Source organism: Sinocyclocheilus anshuiensis, unplaced genomic scaffold (assembly GCF_001515605.1).
Source record: "Sinocyclocheilus anshuiensis isolate Anshui unplaced genomic scaffold, SAMN03320099.WGS_v1.1 scaffold598, whole genome shotgun sequence".
In the NCBI taxonomy this organism is placed as follows: Eukaryota; Metazoa; Chordata; class Actinopteri; order Cypriniformes; family Cyprinidae; genus Sinocyclocheilus; species Sinocyclocheilus anshuiensis.
In genome coordinates this window covers 877,219-892,238 of record NW_015547660.1, presented here as the reverse complement: position 1 = coordinate 892,238, position 15,020 = coordinate 877,219, and the positions used below count along the sequence as shown (strand labels likewise).

The window sequence follows — 15,020 nt, the reverse complement described above, 5'->3', positions numbered from 1 at the left end:
TTTTGCATTTCCTAACTGATAATGTGAGACGTTGAGCCGCTGCTGCTGTTTTCTTCTTCCTTTCTTCAAAAACAAAACAAAAGATAGCATATTTATGAATGTTTTCCCCCAAAAAATATTTTTACAATGTTGTGAATCTTTATTTGGCCTATTTATGTCAGTGGTCTCAACAGCTGGAAAGCACCCTAAGGCTCTGTTTGGACTGGATTACTAGTACTAATATTTATACCTTTTAAAAACAGTCTGCATTGTTGCACAGTAAAAAGAAGCATCACATGACAGCCATCTTCAGTGGTAGCTGTCACTAAAGGATCAGTTCACCCAAAAAAATGAAAATGCATTGCATCAGTGTCTCAGCAATGGATGCTCTGCAGTGAATGGGTGCCGTCAGAATGAGAGTTGATAAAAACATCACAATAATCCACAAGTGATCCACAGCACTCCAGTCCATCAGTTAACATCTGGAGAAGACAAAAGCTGAAACAAATCCAGCATTGAGACATTTATAACTAAAATACATAGAGTCCATATAATCCATAATAACTCTTCCTCCAGTGAAAAAGTGTTCTGGTGTGAATCAGGAGAGAAATCTTCACAGATCAAGCAGCGTTTAAACAGCTCTAAACAAATATGTGTGTGGATTTTGATGCGAGAGACAACAGCAGATGCACTTTTTCACTGGAGGAAGAGTTATTATGGATTATGGACTCGTATTTTTCAGCTTTTGTCTTCTCCAGATGTTACCTGATGGACTGGAGTGCTGTGGATTACTTGTGGATTATTGTGATGTTTTTATCAACTCTCATTCTGACGGATCTACATCTGGGATGGCCTGAGTGTGAGCACATTTTCACGTTTTGTTTCTTTTTATGAATCTTTTCAAGTTGTTATGCATTTTTTGGCAGTGTAATCAAAGCGAGTCTAAATGCGTGATAAATCACAGCTGATGGAAATGGAAGTGTGTAAGTGCTATACTGCACGTTTTGACAAGTACAGTCTGGGTGTTTCTGAATACAGTAAACTATCAACAGTATGCAATATTATATAATAATGAAATGGTAAGAGTAGAATGCTGATCTGATCATGGACAAAGAGTTTCAGATATTTTTAAACCTGCAGATATTCAGATTTGATTTTCAGCATCACTTGTAGGAGTGGAAACAACTCACTTTATTTTAATTTGACGAGCAGAAAAAAGGAATGCGGGTGAATCTTTTGTGAAGGTCTGAAGCAGATCACAGCATTGAAAGGATTTATGTCTCATAGTTGTATCTTACCACCATCTGGTGGCAGCAGGAGTAATTTCTCCACATCAGCAGGTTTCTACACAACACTTGCTGTGAAATCAAGGACAGTTGACTTCAAATGTCTAAGAAAAATGAATTGCAGTGTCCCAGTTTTCACACACTGCCTACAGAAATGTACCTGCATGAAGCTGCAGAGAGCAGACGGGTCGACCGGCGCACATTTGGGGCATTATTACTTTGCACTTACTGAAATGCAATATTACTGAACACCAAACATTCAGTCATGTGTTCTGTCCTTTCCATTTCTGATTGAATGCTTATGTGATTGCATTGAATAAAACCACTCATTTCTTACCAGTTTCTTACCTGAGAAATGCTGCTGAAAGCACATAAATGCATAGTACCTGTCAGAGCAAATGTATTAACATGCATGTCTGATTAGAAGCTCAAAATCTTCTCATTAATTGTTTTTTTTTACCTTTGAAGAGTATTAATAAATTAACCACGTGTTTGTGGAATAGTAAAGCAGGGGAGGTTTATGGTTTCTAATCTTTCAGGCATGAGAATAACAAACCAAGTGACCTCAAAGCATCCTAAGCATGTGACCAAACTAGAAGCTCTTGTCACCACATCCGGCCCTGAACATGAAGACGTGGACCAGACTCTTGCACTGTAACTTACTTTCATATTCTCCAGAAGCCTTGCATGCGTGTTAAATGCAACCACACACTCTCTCACACACACACACACATCAGTAATGTGTCCAGTGTTAGTTCCGTGTGAATCAGAGTCTGAGTGAACACAATCAACGAAAGCAGGTGTCTTTTCAATTTCTTAATATAAATGCAAATTTGCAAAACAAAATGTTGGAACACTTGACAAACCTAACTACCAAATACCAAACCATACATATATATATAGTCTTTGTCATGATTTATTTCATCCTTTGTGCTGTATTAGCAGATGTGTTCATTTGGATAAAAAACAAAAACACATAGAAATAAAGTCTAGAATTTTGTCTTTATTCAAAATTCTTGAAAGTACAGAGTCCAGTCCCTCTATCTGAGCTGAAGATGTTTTTGGAAAGATGTCTATACTCATCTGCAAGATCCACCTCTATCCTTTGTGTTTTATGTAGTTTACATTTTAGTTAAATAATGTACCATTAAAAAGACTTGAAGTTGTGTCCCCACCAGGGTTTATATCTTTAACTAAAACTAAAACCACAAAGAAAAATGTTCATTACCTGTAACTGTAAATAAACATTAATTGAAATAAAATATAAAAAAACGTATTTTATTTCAGATAGCTGTCAATGCAATAATTCTAGTTTTCCTTTAAAATTACAAAAATAAACATAAAAATATAGATATAAAAAAACTAATAAATGACAAAAACAACTACAACTAAAAACAAAAACAGAAAATATAAAAATAAATTCCAATTCAAAATATTAACAAAACATATAATAGTACTTCAATGATAGTAAAACAAACTATTATCTCTCTATATAGACAGAATATAAAATGTTTTTTTTTTTTAAATATTGTTTTATGTTTGTCAACCCGATTATTATACTGATAGTTCCGGTGCTTGATTCTGATTGGCTGAGCCGAGTTCAAAGCTGTTGTAAATTACTCTACAAAGTAACACACACCTTTGTTTATGTTTGTGTGTTGCTCGGCAACCACTTTGTAGCAACCACAACTGTTTCTGAGGAGCTACATTGTTTGGTGGAAGAATACTGTTTTTATTAATATCATTACACTTTATTTGCTCCATTTTATTCTGTGAAACCTTAGTACGTATATGCAATAACCGTTTTATAAAAGCAATAAGCCCCGTGAAGCCGTGGTTTACAGTGAATTTATAACAGCTAAGGGAGTTTAGCTCCGCTTCGCGTCGTGCCTAACAACACCCCTTAGCTGTTATAAAATCACTGTAAACCACGGCTTCACAAGGCTTATTGCTTTATTAGCCTTGTGCTCAACGTTAAACTTTAAAACTTCCGACCTTGTTACATTTCTGAAGGAATAATTCCATCCAAACTATTTAAAGTGATTAATGGAGCTAAAGCAACATTGCGTTCTGAGAGCGAGTTCAGCTGATGTTTATCGCATGATTTATTCTCTGGTTATCACTGAAGACTCTCACACATGACTGCTGGCTGCTGAATAGAAAACACAGAGTCAGAAAGACACGACAGAGCGTGAGCATTTCATTGATTTTATTGTTTAAAATCTCATTTAGGTTGTTTTTTTTACACAGGCAGACAGGATCTGATGGTCTGGAGTACAAAAACAAGCACCTGCGACTCACTGGAACATAGTGTTTCTGCTCCGCTCGCTCGCTTTACACCCAAGAGATTAAATATATAATATACTTTATATTACTATCATTTCTTCTCCATTTAGAAACCAATAATTGCACAGGGCATGTTTTGTGCGCTGATTTGTACATACAATAACAGGACCGCCTTCCTCCATAATACAGTGGAAACCCAGCGGACGTAGACATGGTAAAACAACTCGACATGAAGCTAATCAATGCAAATCCTGACGCGGCCGTCCCTAGTGTACAGATGGGGTTTGTGGGTCGAGATGAGAACGTGTTTGGAGAGTGTTCACATGTCCAGCAGCAGCACCCGAGGGTCCTCCACCACCGATTTGATCTTTCTGAGGAAGGTCACGGCCTCTCTGCCGTCAATCAGGCGGTGGTCGTACGTCAGAGCCACGTACATCATCGGTCGGATCTCCACCTGGACACAGAGAACAGAAGAGCACCAGAGCTTCACTCACACATGCTTTCACAGCAGCGCTGGACTTCTCCATTCATTTCCCCGTGGAGAGTTAAAGAGGACAAGAAGAATCACAACATGCCAAACTCTGGTCTCAAAAATCAGGCAAAAGCACAAGGATACTAAGACTGTAAACTTAGGCTGTAATGAGGCGAACTACAATCCCTTATAAAGCGGAAAGTTCCGGTGCTTGATTCTGATTGGCTGAGCCACGTTCAAAGCTGTTGTAAATTACTCTACAAAGTAACATACACCTTTGTTTACGTTTGTCTGTTGCTCGGCAACCACTTTGTAGCAACCACAACTGTTTCTGAGGAGCTACATTGTTTGGTGGAAGAATACTGTTTTTATTAATATCATTACACTTTATTTGCTCTGTTTTATTTTGTGAAACCTTACTACGTATATGGAATAACCGTTTTATAAAAGCAATAAGCTTCGCGTCGTGCCTAACAACGTCCCTTAACTGTTATAAAATCACTGTAAACCACGGCTTCACAGGGCTTATTGCTTTAATGAATCACTGCAAATGCCAAATTAAAAACAATGCAGAAATATAAAACTAATTTAAAGCTGTTGATTAGATTTGTAGCCCTGCAAAATATGCATATATAGTGCCGTTCAATCGATTGGGATAAATACAATTTTTAATTTTTTAAGATTCTTTTGCTCATCAAGGTTGCATTTATTTGATCAAAAACACATGAAAAAAAAATTATTTGTGAAATATTATTGCTATTTAAAATAACAGCTTCCTATTTTAATATACTTTAAAATATAATTTATTCCTGTGATGCGCAGCTGTATTTCCAGCATCATTACTCCAGTCTCGTGTCACATGATCTTCAGAAATCATTCTAATATGCTGATTTATAATAAATGTTGGAAATAATTGTGCTGCTTAATATTTTTCGGGACCTGTGATACTTTTTTCAGGATTCTTTGATAAATAAAATGTTAAAAAATAACCGTGTTTATTCAAAATATATATTTTTTGCGTTACAATATAGACTACTATTCAAAAGTTTGGGGTCAGAACATTTATTCTTTCTTTTTTTAAAATAAATTAATACTTTTATTCAGCAAGGATGTGCTAAATGGATAAATAGTGATAGTAAAGACTTATATTGCTATAAAAGATTTCTGTTTTAAATAAATGCTGTTCTTTTTAACTTTTTATTCATCAAAGAAAAAAGTATCACAGGTTCCAAAAACAATATTCAGCAGCACAACAGCTTCAACATTTATTATAAATCAGCATATTAGAATGATTTCTGAAGATCATGTGACACTGAAGACTGGAGTAATGATGCTGAAAATTCAGCTGCGCATCACAGGAATAAACTACAGTTTACAATACATTAAAATAGGAAAACAATATTAGAAATTGCAATATTTCACAATATTATCGTGAAAAGCGCTATACAAATAAACGTGAATTGAATTGATCAAATAAATACAGCCTTGATAAGCAGAAGAGACTGAGATATTAACTTCAAAATATAAACTTCCAACTTTGATAAAAAAAAAAATTGTCAGATAAAACATTGCAATTATCTTTTTTTTTCTTTCCCATTGTGAAAATAAAGTTCCAGAGTGGGTGGAGCTTAAGTGCTGTTTTCTCGCCCCATCTCTCTGATTGGTGGAGGCTGCTTTGAGAATGTATTTTTTCCTACATCAATTCAGCTGTTAAACATGATTGTTGTAAACATAAGGGTTAGGGTAACCACTGATTAACAAAAATGTCCCTATGGAGGAAATGAATGGAGCTTTTACTGTTAAAGACTCGACTGACACAAGGTACAGAAAACACCAAGCCGTTCCCATCTAACCTTCCCAGCGATGGCCACGGGCCGCTCAAAGATGCCATGCATGCCCAGAATAGCCGACTGCGGCGGGTTGATGATGGGAGTCCCGAACATGGAGCCGAACACTCCTCCGTTGCTGATGGTGAAGGTGCCGCCGTCCATGTCCTCCACAGCCAGCTCGTTCTTACGAGCCTACGCAGAAAACACAGGAAAACAAGTCAGAAACTGGCACCCAATCCCACAATCTAGCAGATGTGTTCAATATTTAAATGAAAAACAGCCTTCTTTCTCTTCTCTAGTTTGCTTAATAATCTAGTCGTGTAATAAATCTGCTACGGCACATCATGACCACTGTTGGCTCTTTGGAGGATTACTTTGTTCTTCGAATAAAAGCGTCTGCGAAATGCATAAAAGTAACTGATTAACGCTCTTAGAAATGTCATTAGAGTCATAAACCGCAGCGTTTTTCAGAAATTACACGGTTCGATTTTTCCCCTTCACTTGACATCAGTTTGACCAATGATACCACCGCTGTTTTTTTAGGTCATGTAACATATTTAGCTAAATAAAGATTTCTGGTTAGTCGCTCCATTTGCAGCTGAACAAGCGTGTCTTCAGACAGCGGCTCTCACCTTCTCTCCCAGCTCGTTAATCGCTTTCTCGATGTCTGTGAAGTTCATTCCCTCCACGCCTCTGATCACGGGAACCACGAGTCCCTGAGAGACGCAGATGAGAACGTGTTCACCACACACGGCCCAGAAACACCTGCACATTACTACAGCGACGATGACTGATATTATAAGACTAATATAAGACTAAACATCTGCTGTTATGGAAATCATGTCACCATTCTAAAGTATGATTTTTCTGAAAGAAGTCTCTTTTGCTCATCAAGGCTGCATACATAAAAAATACAGTAAAAACAGTGAAATGTTATTACCATTTAATATATCTGTTTTCTGTGTGAATATCTGTTAAAATGTAATTTATTTCTGTGATGCGCAGCTGAATTTTCAGCATCATTACTCCAGTCTTCAGTGTCACATGATCTTCAGAAATCAGTATAATATGCTGATTTGCTGCTCAAGAAACATTTCTGATTATTATCAATGCTGAAAACAGTTGTGCTGCACAATATTTTTGTGGAAACCATGATTCATTTTATTTTTCAGGATTCACAGATGAATAGAAAGTTCAACAGAACAGCATTTATTTGCAATAGAAATCGGTTATAACATTAAAAATGACTGTCACTTTTGATCAATTTAATGCATCCTTGAGGAAAGAAAGTATTCATTTCTGCATAAGAGGCATAAATGTGTAGGACTTACCTTCGGTGTCGCGACTGCCACACTGATATCCACATAATCCCGATACACGATCTCTTTGGTTGTGTCATCAATGACTGCGCAGATTAAAAACAACAACAGTTAACAGCTTTCAATATATATTTCACTTTTTCGAGTTTATATCTCGCAATTGCAGTTCCACAATACACTGTGAAATAACTAAAATATTTGTATTCATGTAATATATATACAGTATATATATATATATATACACTGTACATACAGCAGTACGTTCAAAGGAACACTGAATTTCAACTGAAACAGGAAGACAAGGCGGGACAACAGCAGTTTTTATTAATATTTAGATTTTTTTTTTCTTGTCTTGTTTTTAATTTAAAAGTTTTGGTAATTTTGTCACGTGTTTGTCATTTTTGTCTTTATATTAATTTGTATTAGTTTTAGTTATTTTAGGCAACTAGCTGAAATAAAATAAGTGTAAGTTTTAATCATTTATTATGCTTAACATTTATTTTATTTCAAGTAAAACTAAAAGCACAAAAGTAGTTAAGTTGTTAGTTAACTATGACTCTAATGGGTGCAGCAACCCTGCAGGTCTATTTTAGCGTTCGGTCAGACATGACCAGCAGGTACATGCTAGTATCCGATGAAGAACATGAACTGGTGAGACTCTGGGCAAATATAGACACACACTGGCCTGATGAAACCGTGTTAAACGTGCCTGTCTATGTAGGCCAAGCCAATGAGGTTTGGAAGGAAAGAGAGGAGGGGGGCAACAGAAAGGTAATCTGTAAAACGTGTTCTTTAGACTCGAACAGACGACCACATAACCACACACGCTTAATCTGAAGTGGTGAGATGCTGAGGCTGAACTAGCAAGGCGTGAGTGTGTGAATGTGTGTGTGTGTGTGTGTGTGTGTGAGAGAGAGTGAGTGTGTGTGTGTGTGTGAATGTACCAGCGTTAACAGCAGGCTGGTCTGTCAAAGCGTAGGCAGCCGCTTTCACAAAAGCAGACATGAAGCCCAGTTTGATGCCATGTTTCTTCAGGAAAGCATCTTTATACTGTTTCCTCATCTCTGTGATGTTGCTGTCATGGAGGAACACAGAAACACATAAGACAACTGCAACCAAGCATTACATTATAAAACAGAGAGTTCCGGTGCTTGATTCTGATTGGCTGAGCCGCGTTCGAAGCTGTTGTAAATTACTCTACAAACATACACCTTTGTTTACTTCTGTGTGTTGCTCGGCAACCACTTTGTTACAACCACAACTGTTTCTGAGGAGCTACATTGTTTGGTGGAAGAATACTGTTTTTATTAATATCATTACACTTTATTTGCTCTGTTTTATTTTGTGAAACCTTACTACGTATATGGAATAACCGTTTTATAAAAGCAATAATCCCCGTGAAGCCGTGGTTTACAGTGAATTTATAACAGCTAAGGGGGTTTTATAACTCAGCTTCGCGTAGTACCTAACAACACCTCATAGCTGTTATAAATTCACTGTAAACCATGGCTTCTTGGGGCTTATTGCTTTTATAAGGAACAGTTACTCGCTCTCATGTCGTTCCAACTTTTCTTCTGTCAAATTCAAAAGCAGATGTTTAGCAGAATGTTCACGCCGCTCTTTACCATCCAATGAAAGCGTATGGTGATAACGGCAGTACATGTGACTGGTGCACTATTTTCCAGGTCTCTGAAATCATGTTTTTGTGTGAGAAACAGACTGAAATTGAAGTTATTTACTTCAACACAAGTCATCAGATGACTTCAGAAGTGTATTTATAATGGTTAAGGTATTTTACATTCCATTTGGGAGACTGACAGACATGGTTACCATGAACTGCTTAAAATACAATTAATATTCAGTAATGCACTTGAAGTGCACTGTAGTGAAATACGGTTTAGAAAGTGTGCAATGATGCCTTGAATCAGCTTCATCATGAAAACTCATAAATTGGTTGAGTTAACCTTCGCTTCAGTTCACAGGTGATCCTTCAGTCTTCAGCCCATGCAGATCAAATGGCAACGTCCAACATTATGGACAATACTAGGATTATTTCAGACAATCATATTTCCTTTAGATGCAAAGCCTGGCATTACTGAATATGATTGGAATATCTGAAACAATCATATTGTTTTTAAATGCTTCCTTTTCAAACACATTAGATTATTAAAAATATATCAATGTTTAGAAAAAGAAACATCGAAAGGGAATATGATTGTTTGAAATATTCAGGCTTTTCTGTTTGAGCTGATGACAAAATGGACTATTATACAGTAGATTATGAAAAATATATCAATGTAAATGTTCTTTTTCTTTTTTTGTCAATGGCACAGCCCTACATTATTGAATATGATTGGAATATTTAAAAAGCTTTTTAGATGTTTCCTTTTCAAAACATTGATAATGTTTTCATTTTTAATCCAATTGTTATTTTTCTCGTCATATTTTCATCAACAGCTCAAATGGCAAAGCCCGACTTTATTACGATTGGAATTTTTGTTATGCATTTATATTCATATTGCTTTTAAATATTTCTTTTTTTCTCATCAACGGCACATTTTTATTCAAATCATTTAATTATCGCCATGACACACATATGCACAAAAATGCCCATTGCTTTTTTGCGATTTTGTTCTCTTTGACTCGTTGAATGGAAACGGTGCTTTATACGTAAATGTTTTATGCGATATTCCAGTTTTCCGCATAAGTTAAATTCGAATCTTTGGATGGAAACATAGCTAACAACAGTCTGGCCAGGTTTTGAGTGAAAAGGGCCGAGACTGTAATTCTCTATTTTCCTGTCTCTAACACCGTTTAGCTTCTCCGGTTTCTCCGCTAACGGAATTAGGACCGTCCCAAGACACGCGCTCTCAGAGAAAGGAGAGAAGACGCGATAAAAATCTTCACTTTCCAGAGCCTTCAAATCTTATTGGCCTGTCATAATAGCCCATAACGTTCCCATAAGCGTCTCGCACGCTCCCACCGCAGGCGCGTCTCGGGGGACACCGAGGCAGATGCTCGCGGGCCGCAGACGAGCACGCTCCTTCAACTCCAGACCGGCAGAGTCTTCCTCCATCCCATCAATGCCAACCAGATTAGCGGCAGAACGGCTGAAAGCCAATACGGCCATTTGCGCTGGGGAGAAATCCTCAAAGTGTCCTCTTCAGGGGTTAGCGAGGGAGGTTGTGGACATTAACGTTTCCTTGTAAATTAATAAAGCCCATTTTGCCCTTCTTATCTTTGTTTTGACCAACATTAGGACCAAATATTTACATTCCGCGCTTTAAGTGGCGATCGGGTTTCAGAAATCTCTTCCTGTAGGACAGATTCCAATCTATAACCATTTGGATGGGCATTGCGGAGCTTCTAATCAGGTTTGGCCAATAAGCAAAATTTTCACAGGCGTGTCGACAGACCTTCCTTTCAGGCTTACAAGTCTGTTTTGTGCACAAATTAGTGCTGTCATATTATTGTATATATTTCAGAAAAATTTTGTTTTTATATATTAAATATATTTATTTATAATATAAATTATATGACTATAAATATAGACATGTAATTACATGTCAATATTTTCAAAATATATACATGCATGTGTGTGTATTTATATATACATAATAAATATACACAGAACACACACATATATTATGCAAACAAAAGCTTTTATTTTGGATTAATCGCGATGCATCGGCATAAAATTCAACGATGCAATGCACTGATTTAAAAAAATATTGATAACAATAAAAGTTGGCATTTGTATCATGATGCATTGTTTCTCTGCATTCATGAAACCGATCTATTTATATATAATAATTAGTAGATGCGCTATACTGTAATTATTATGTTGAAAGTGACCAGTAATTTGTGACCAATATTTTATATTTAAATTGAATTCTCTAAACTGTTTCTCAAGTGCGGTCTCTCATCACCACTGCTGCTACATGAATACGACGTATCAACACTACAGAGACCGAGGCGAGTCCCGAGAGTCACATAGAATATAGATTAACTTGGCTGTCTGTCTGAACCAAAGAAATAAAAGCAAACTATCTGTATCATATTGAATGGCATGGCATCATATTTTTACCACTGAATCGCATTGTGTTCAATCGAATCAAATTTGGATTGCACTGCATCATAACAGGGGTGAATCGTATCGCATTGCATCGGTAGCTGCTTCATATGTATCTTTAATGCATCGTATCATTGGGAATGCATCAATATGCATATCACATTGGCCTCAGTTATGGAGATGCACATCACTAATATGTATGTAACTTTAACAATAATTTATTATTACTCTTTTTTTTTTTTATGCACCGAGTTGGAGTAGATATCTAGACATAATAGTTCTCAGTTGAAAATATTAATTCCTCTATTTTAATCGATTCTCATTTTGATGAAACAAAATGATTGATCCTTTCAGTTGATCCGTGAACAAAACATCACTAAACATTATTTGTAGCACGCCTGACATCTAATAATTGCAATAAGCTTTGTGTAGCGTCACGTGAACTGATCACATCTTCCTCTTTACTACTACTTACAGCACCAAATAAACATTAATTAACATCAAGGGTTGATCTTGAAAGAAAAAGAATAACTTACTGAAATTAATCATGTCTCATGTAATCAATCAGTAAGTGTTTTAACAGCAGAAAGATGTCTATAAAACAGTTCATGATCAATGTCACACTACATCACGTTTATCTCAGGAAAGACATTCAATGTTCATAAACTCGATAGAAAACAATAACTCTAAAGAGGAGCATTTTGATAAATATATGCATTATATTACATATTATATTCTGTACTGAACCTGTTCTTCAATATTTAACGTGTTTAAATAAATATTTTATGTTTAAATGTTTATATTTCAACAACAAACTGGAGTAGAAACAATTATATAATTAAAAATGAATTGTAATAAATTTTTATTATAAAAACGGCCTTATGTGCAATTTAAATATTTGTTTACAAATCAATTGAATATAGTAATGTACCAACAGAGGGGGATAATTTTATAGTTTACAGCTTTAGTTTGATGCCCAATTATCAGATAGATATCGAAATTAATTGAGATCAAAAATACAGGCTCAAATGGTGAAATTTGTCTCAATACCTAGCCCTAGTGTCATGTTTCCATCTTCACACTATCCCCAGACTTCCATTTGTGCTATTTCAAAGTTAATCACTTTTTTACTCCGAGATGTAGAAGATCCTAATAACAAAACTGAGTACTAGGTGAGCACCAACCTTTGACTGGCAGGGTATTAAAAACACATTTCAAAGAACCAGTGACTGTATAATCTGGAGTAGGCTGGTTTGCTTTTACAGGAACAAACCTCATATCGACTTCATTGAAGGTTGTGAGCATGGCACAGGTGTTCTGCGCTTCCTTCAGCCGCTGAGCGATTCGCTGTCTCATGCGGTTCATCTTCACCTGCAACAAAACCACAAAAGGGCTGAGCAAGAGAACGCGGGGCCTCGGCAGAATTTGTGCCATTTTTTTATATCAGTTAACACTGTTAAAGGAACACTCCACTATTTTTGAAAATAGGCTCATTTTCCAACTCCCCTAGAGTTAAACAGTTGAGTTTTACAGTTTTCGAATCCGTTCAGCCGATCTCCGGGTCTGGCGGTAGCACTTTTAGCTGTAGCTTAGCATAGATCATTGAATCTGATTAGATCGTTAGCATCTCGCTCAAAAATGACCAAAGAGTTTCTATATTTGTCCTATTTAAAACTTGACTCTTCTGTAGTTACATCGTGTACTAAAACCGACGGAAAATGAAAAGTCAGCACAATGATATTACGCAGCGCCTGAAAATAGTCCCCAGCACGCTCCCTGTGCAAGCAGGTGGTCACGTTAGTTATGTTGACAGAAGTTAGCCTATTTTCAGGCGCTGTGTAATATCATTGCGCTGACTTTTCATTTTCCGTCGGTCTTACTACACGATGTAACTACAGAAGAGTCAAGTTTTAAATAGGAAAAATATAGAAACTATTTGGTCATTTTTGAGCGAGATGCTAACGGTCTAACCAAATGGCATTTCATATATGTGACCCTGGACCACAAAACCAGTCATAAGAGTAAATTTTTGGAAATTGAGATTTATACATCATCTGAAAGCTGAATAAATGAGATTTCAATTGATGTATGGTTTGTTACAATATTTGGCTGAGATACAACTATTTGGAAATCTGGAATCTGAGGGAGCAAAAAAATCTAAATATTGAGAAAATCATCTTTAAAGTTGTCCAAATGAAGTTCTTAGCAATGCATATTACTAAACAAAAATTAAGTTTTGATATATTTACGGTAGGAAATTTACAAAATATCTTCATGGAACATGATCTTTACTTAATATCCTAATGATTTTTGGCATAAAAGAGAAATGTATAATTTTGACCCATACAATGTATTGTTGGCTATTGCTACAAATATACCCCAGCGACTTAAGACTGCTTTTGTGCTCCAGGGTCACATATACATTGCATTTCATTTAATTTGGTAAAAGACGCCACTACACTTCACTACATTTGTACTGTTCAAGTTCTTGCATTAAACATTTTGAATCAAACGCTGACAGGCTCTACTGATTTGTAATGTGGGAAAAAACCTTTCAAGCCATTTCAGATCAAATACAGAGATACTGAGTATCATCACAGAGACGAAGATGATCCAGATATAACTTTTGAGCCATGTTTCAGTCACAGGTGACATTAAAGGCATTAAAATCTAACATGATCAACTGCAGAAGTTGTTGTGTATTAACTTGATGGCAGAAGTTACGGCACACAAGTAACAATTAGTCTACTTCATGAATAAATGATCAAATATATAGTCTCCTTTAATTAAATTGGTCTAATATTACCCACGATCCTAACAGTATGAGCACATCAGTGTCTTTGTAATGCACTAAAACGATAAAGCAGCTATATTTGGCATAAAATACATGTTTTACTTACTACATCTCAGGAAACTTTTCTAGAGTTAAAATATATTATTTGTTGAAGTAAAACGTCACCTACAAATATCTGCTTATGTACAAAAACATCTGCTGTTCTCGTTCAAACTCACGTACTGTGATGTATTCAAGCCCCCCTGAAAGAAATGCTCACTTAATGTGACCTAAATATATATATATATATATATAGACAAACTTTATTACCGTTTAAACACATTTTGTAAATGACGAATCTAACAAACCTGTCTGTAAAGTCTGTATAAACAATCCATTTAAATAACCCACTTAAAGTAGGAATCAAACATGCTGCTGATAAATAGGTCATAAACATGCGTCAGAAGTGCTTGCTTTGCATTATTGTACTTTTAAACTTAAGCGTTCACTTAATCAAATTTTGCTAATACAGACATATTTGTGAAAAATCTGTTGAATCAATAGGCAGTGCAGGACCAATAAGTACAGCAAGTATAACTCAATATTCTTAACATAATTCTTCAAATAAATGTTCTGTGTTTGAACATGCTTCTCGTGTATAAAAAGTATCTGTACACATAAGCGGCAGCAAAATCACAAGAAAAGGTTGAAATGTACTGGCAATTATACATTATTTAAAGGTATTCTATTCGATATGATACTGATATTGGATCTGTTGTTGCCAAATAAGTGTGTGTATTTGTGGTCCTGGTGTTCCCTACATTATAGGGTCCAAATGTCCCCACATAAATAGTAATACTAGTAAGTGTTTTTTTAGAGCCCGACCGATAAGGTTTTTTTTGGGGCCGATACCGATATTAGGGAGTAAAAAAAGGCCGATACCGATATATCGGCCGATATTCTTTGTGTATATTATAGTACAGTACCAGTCAAAAGTTTGGACA

At 36.0% G+C, this 15,020-nt stretch overlaps 1 protein-coding gene across 1 annotated transcript in view; it reads right to left on the bottom strand.

Annotated features, from left to right (window-relative positions):
* Window positions 1-3,437: 3,437 nt before the first annotated feature.
* LOC107702243 (dihydrolipoyllysine-residue succinyltransferase component of 2-oxoglutarate dehydrogenase complex, mitochondrial-like) overlaps window positions 3,438-15,020 on the bottom strand; it is a 30,844-nt gene continuing 19,261 nt past the window's right edge. The window contains exons 10-15 of the mRNA XM_016504496.1: window positions 12,517-12,614; window positions 8,116-8,246; window positions 7,184-7,257; window positions 6,485-6,568; window positions 5,877-6,044; window positions 3,438-4,005 (exon numbers count right to left, since the gene is read on the bottom strand). Of these exons, the coding sequence (XP_016359982.1) occupies window positions 3,871-4,005; window positions 5,877-6,044; window positions 6,485-6,568; window positions 7,184-7,257; window positions 8,116-8,246; window positions 12,517-12,614 (690 nt within the window). The 3' untranslated portion in view covers window positions 3,438-3,870. The remainder of the gene's footprint in view (window positions 4,006-5,876; window positions 6,045-6,484; window positions 6,569-7,183; window positions 7,258-8,115; window positions 8,247-12,516; window positions 12,615-15,020) is intronic.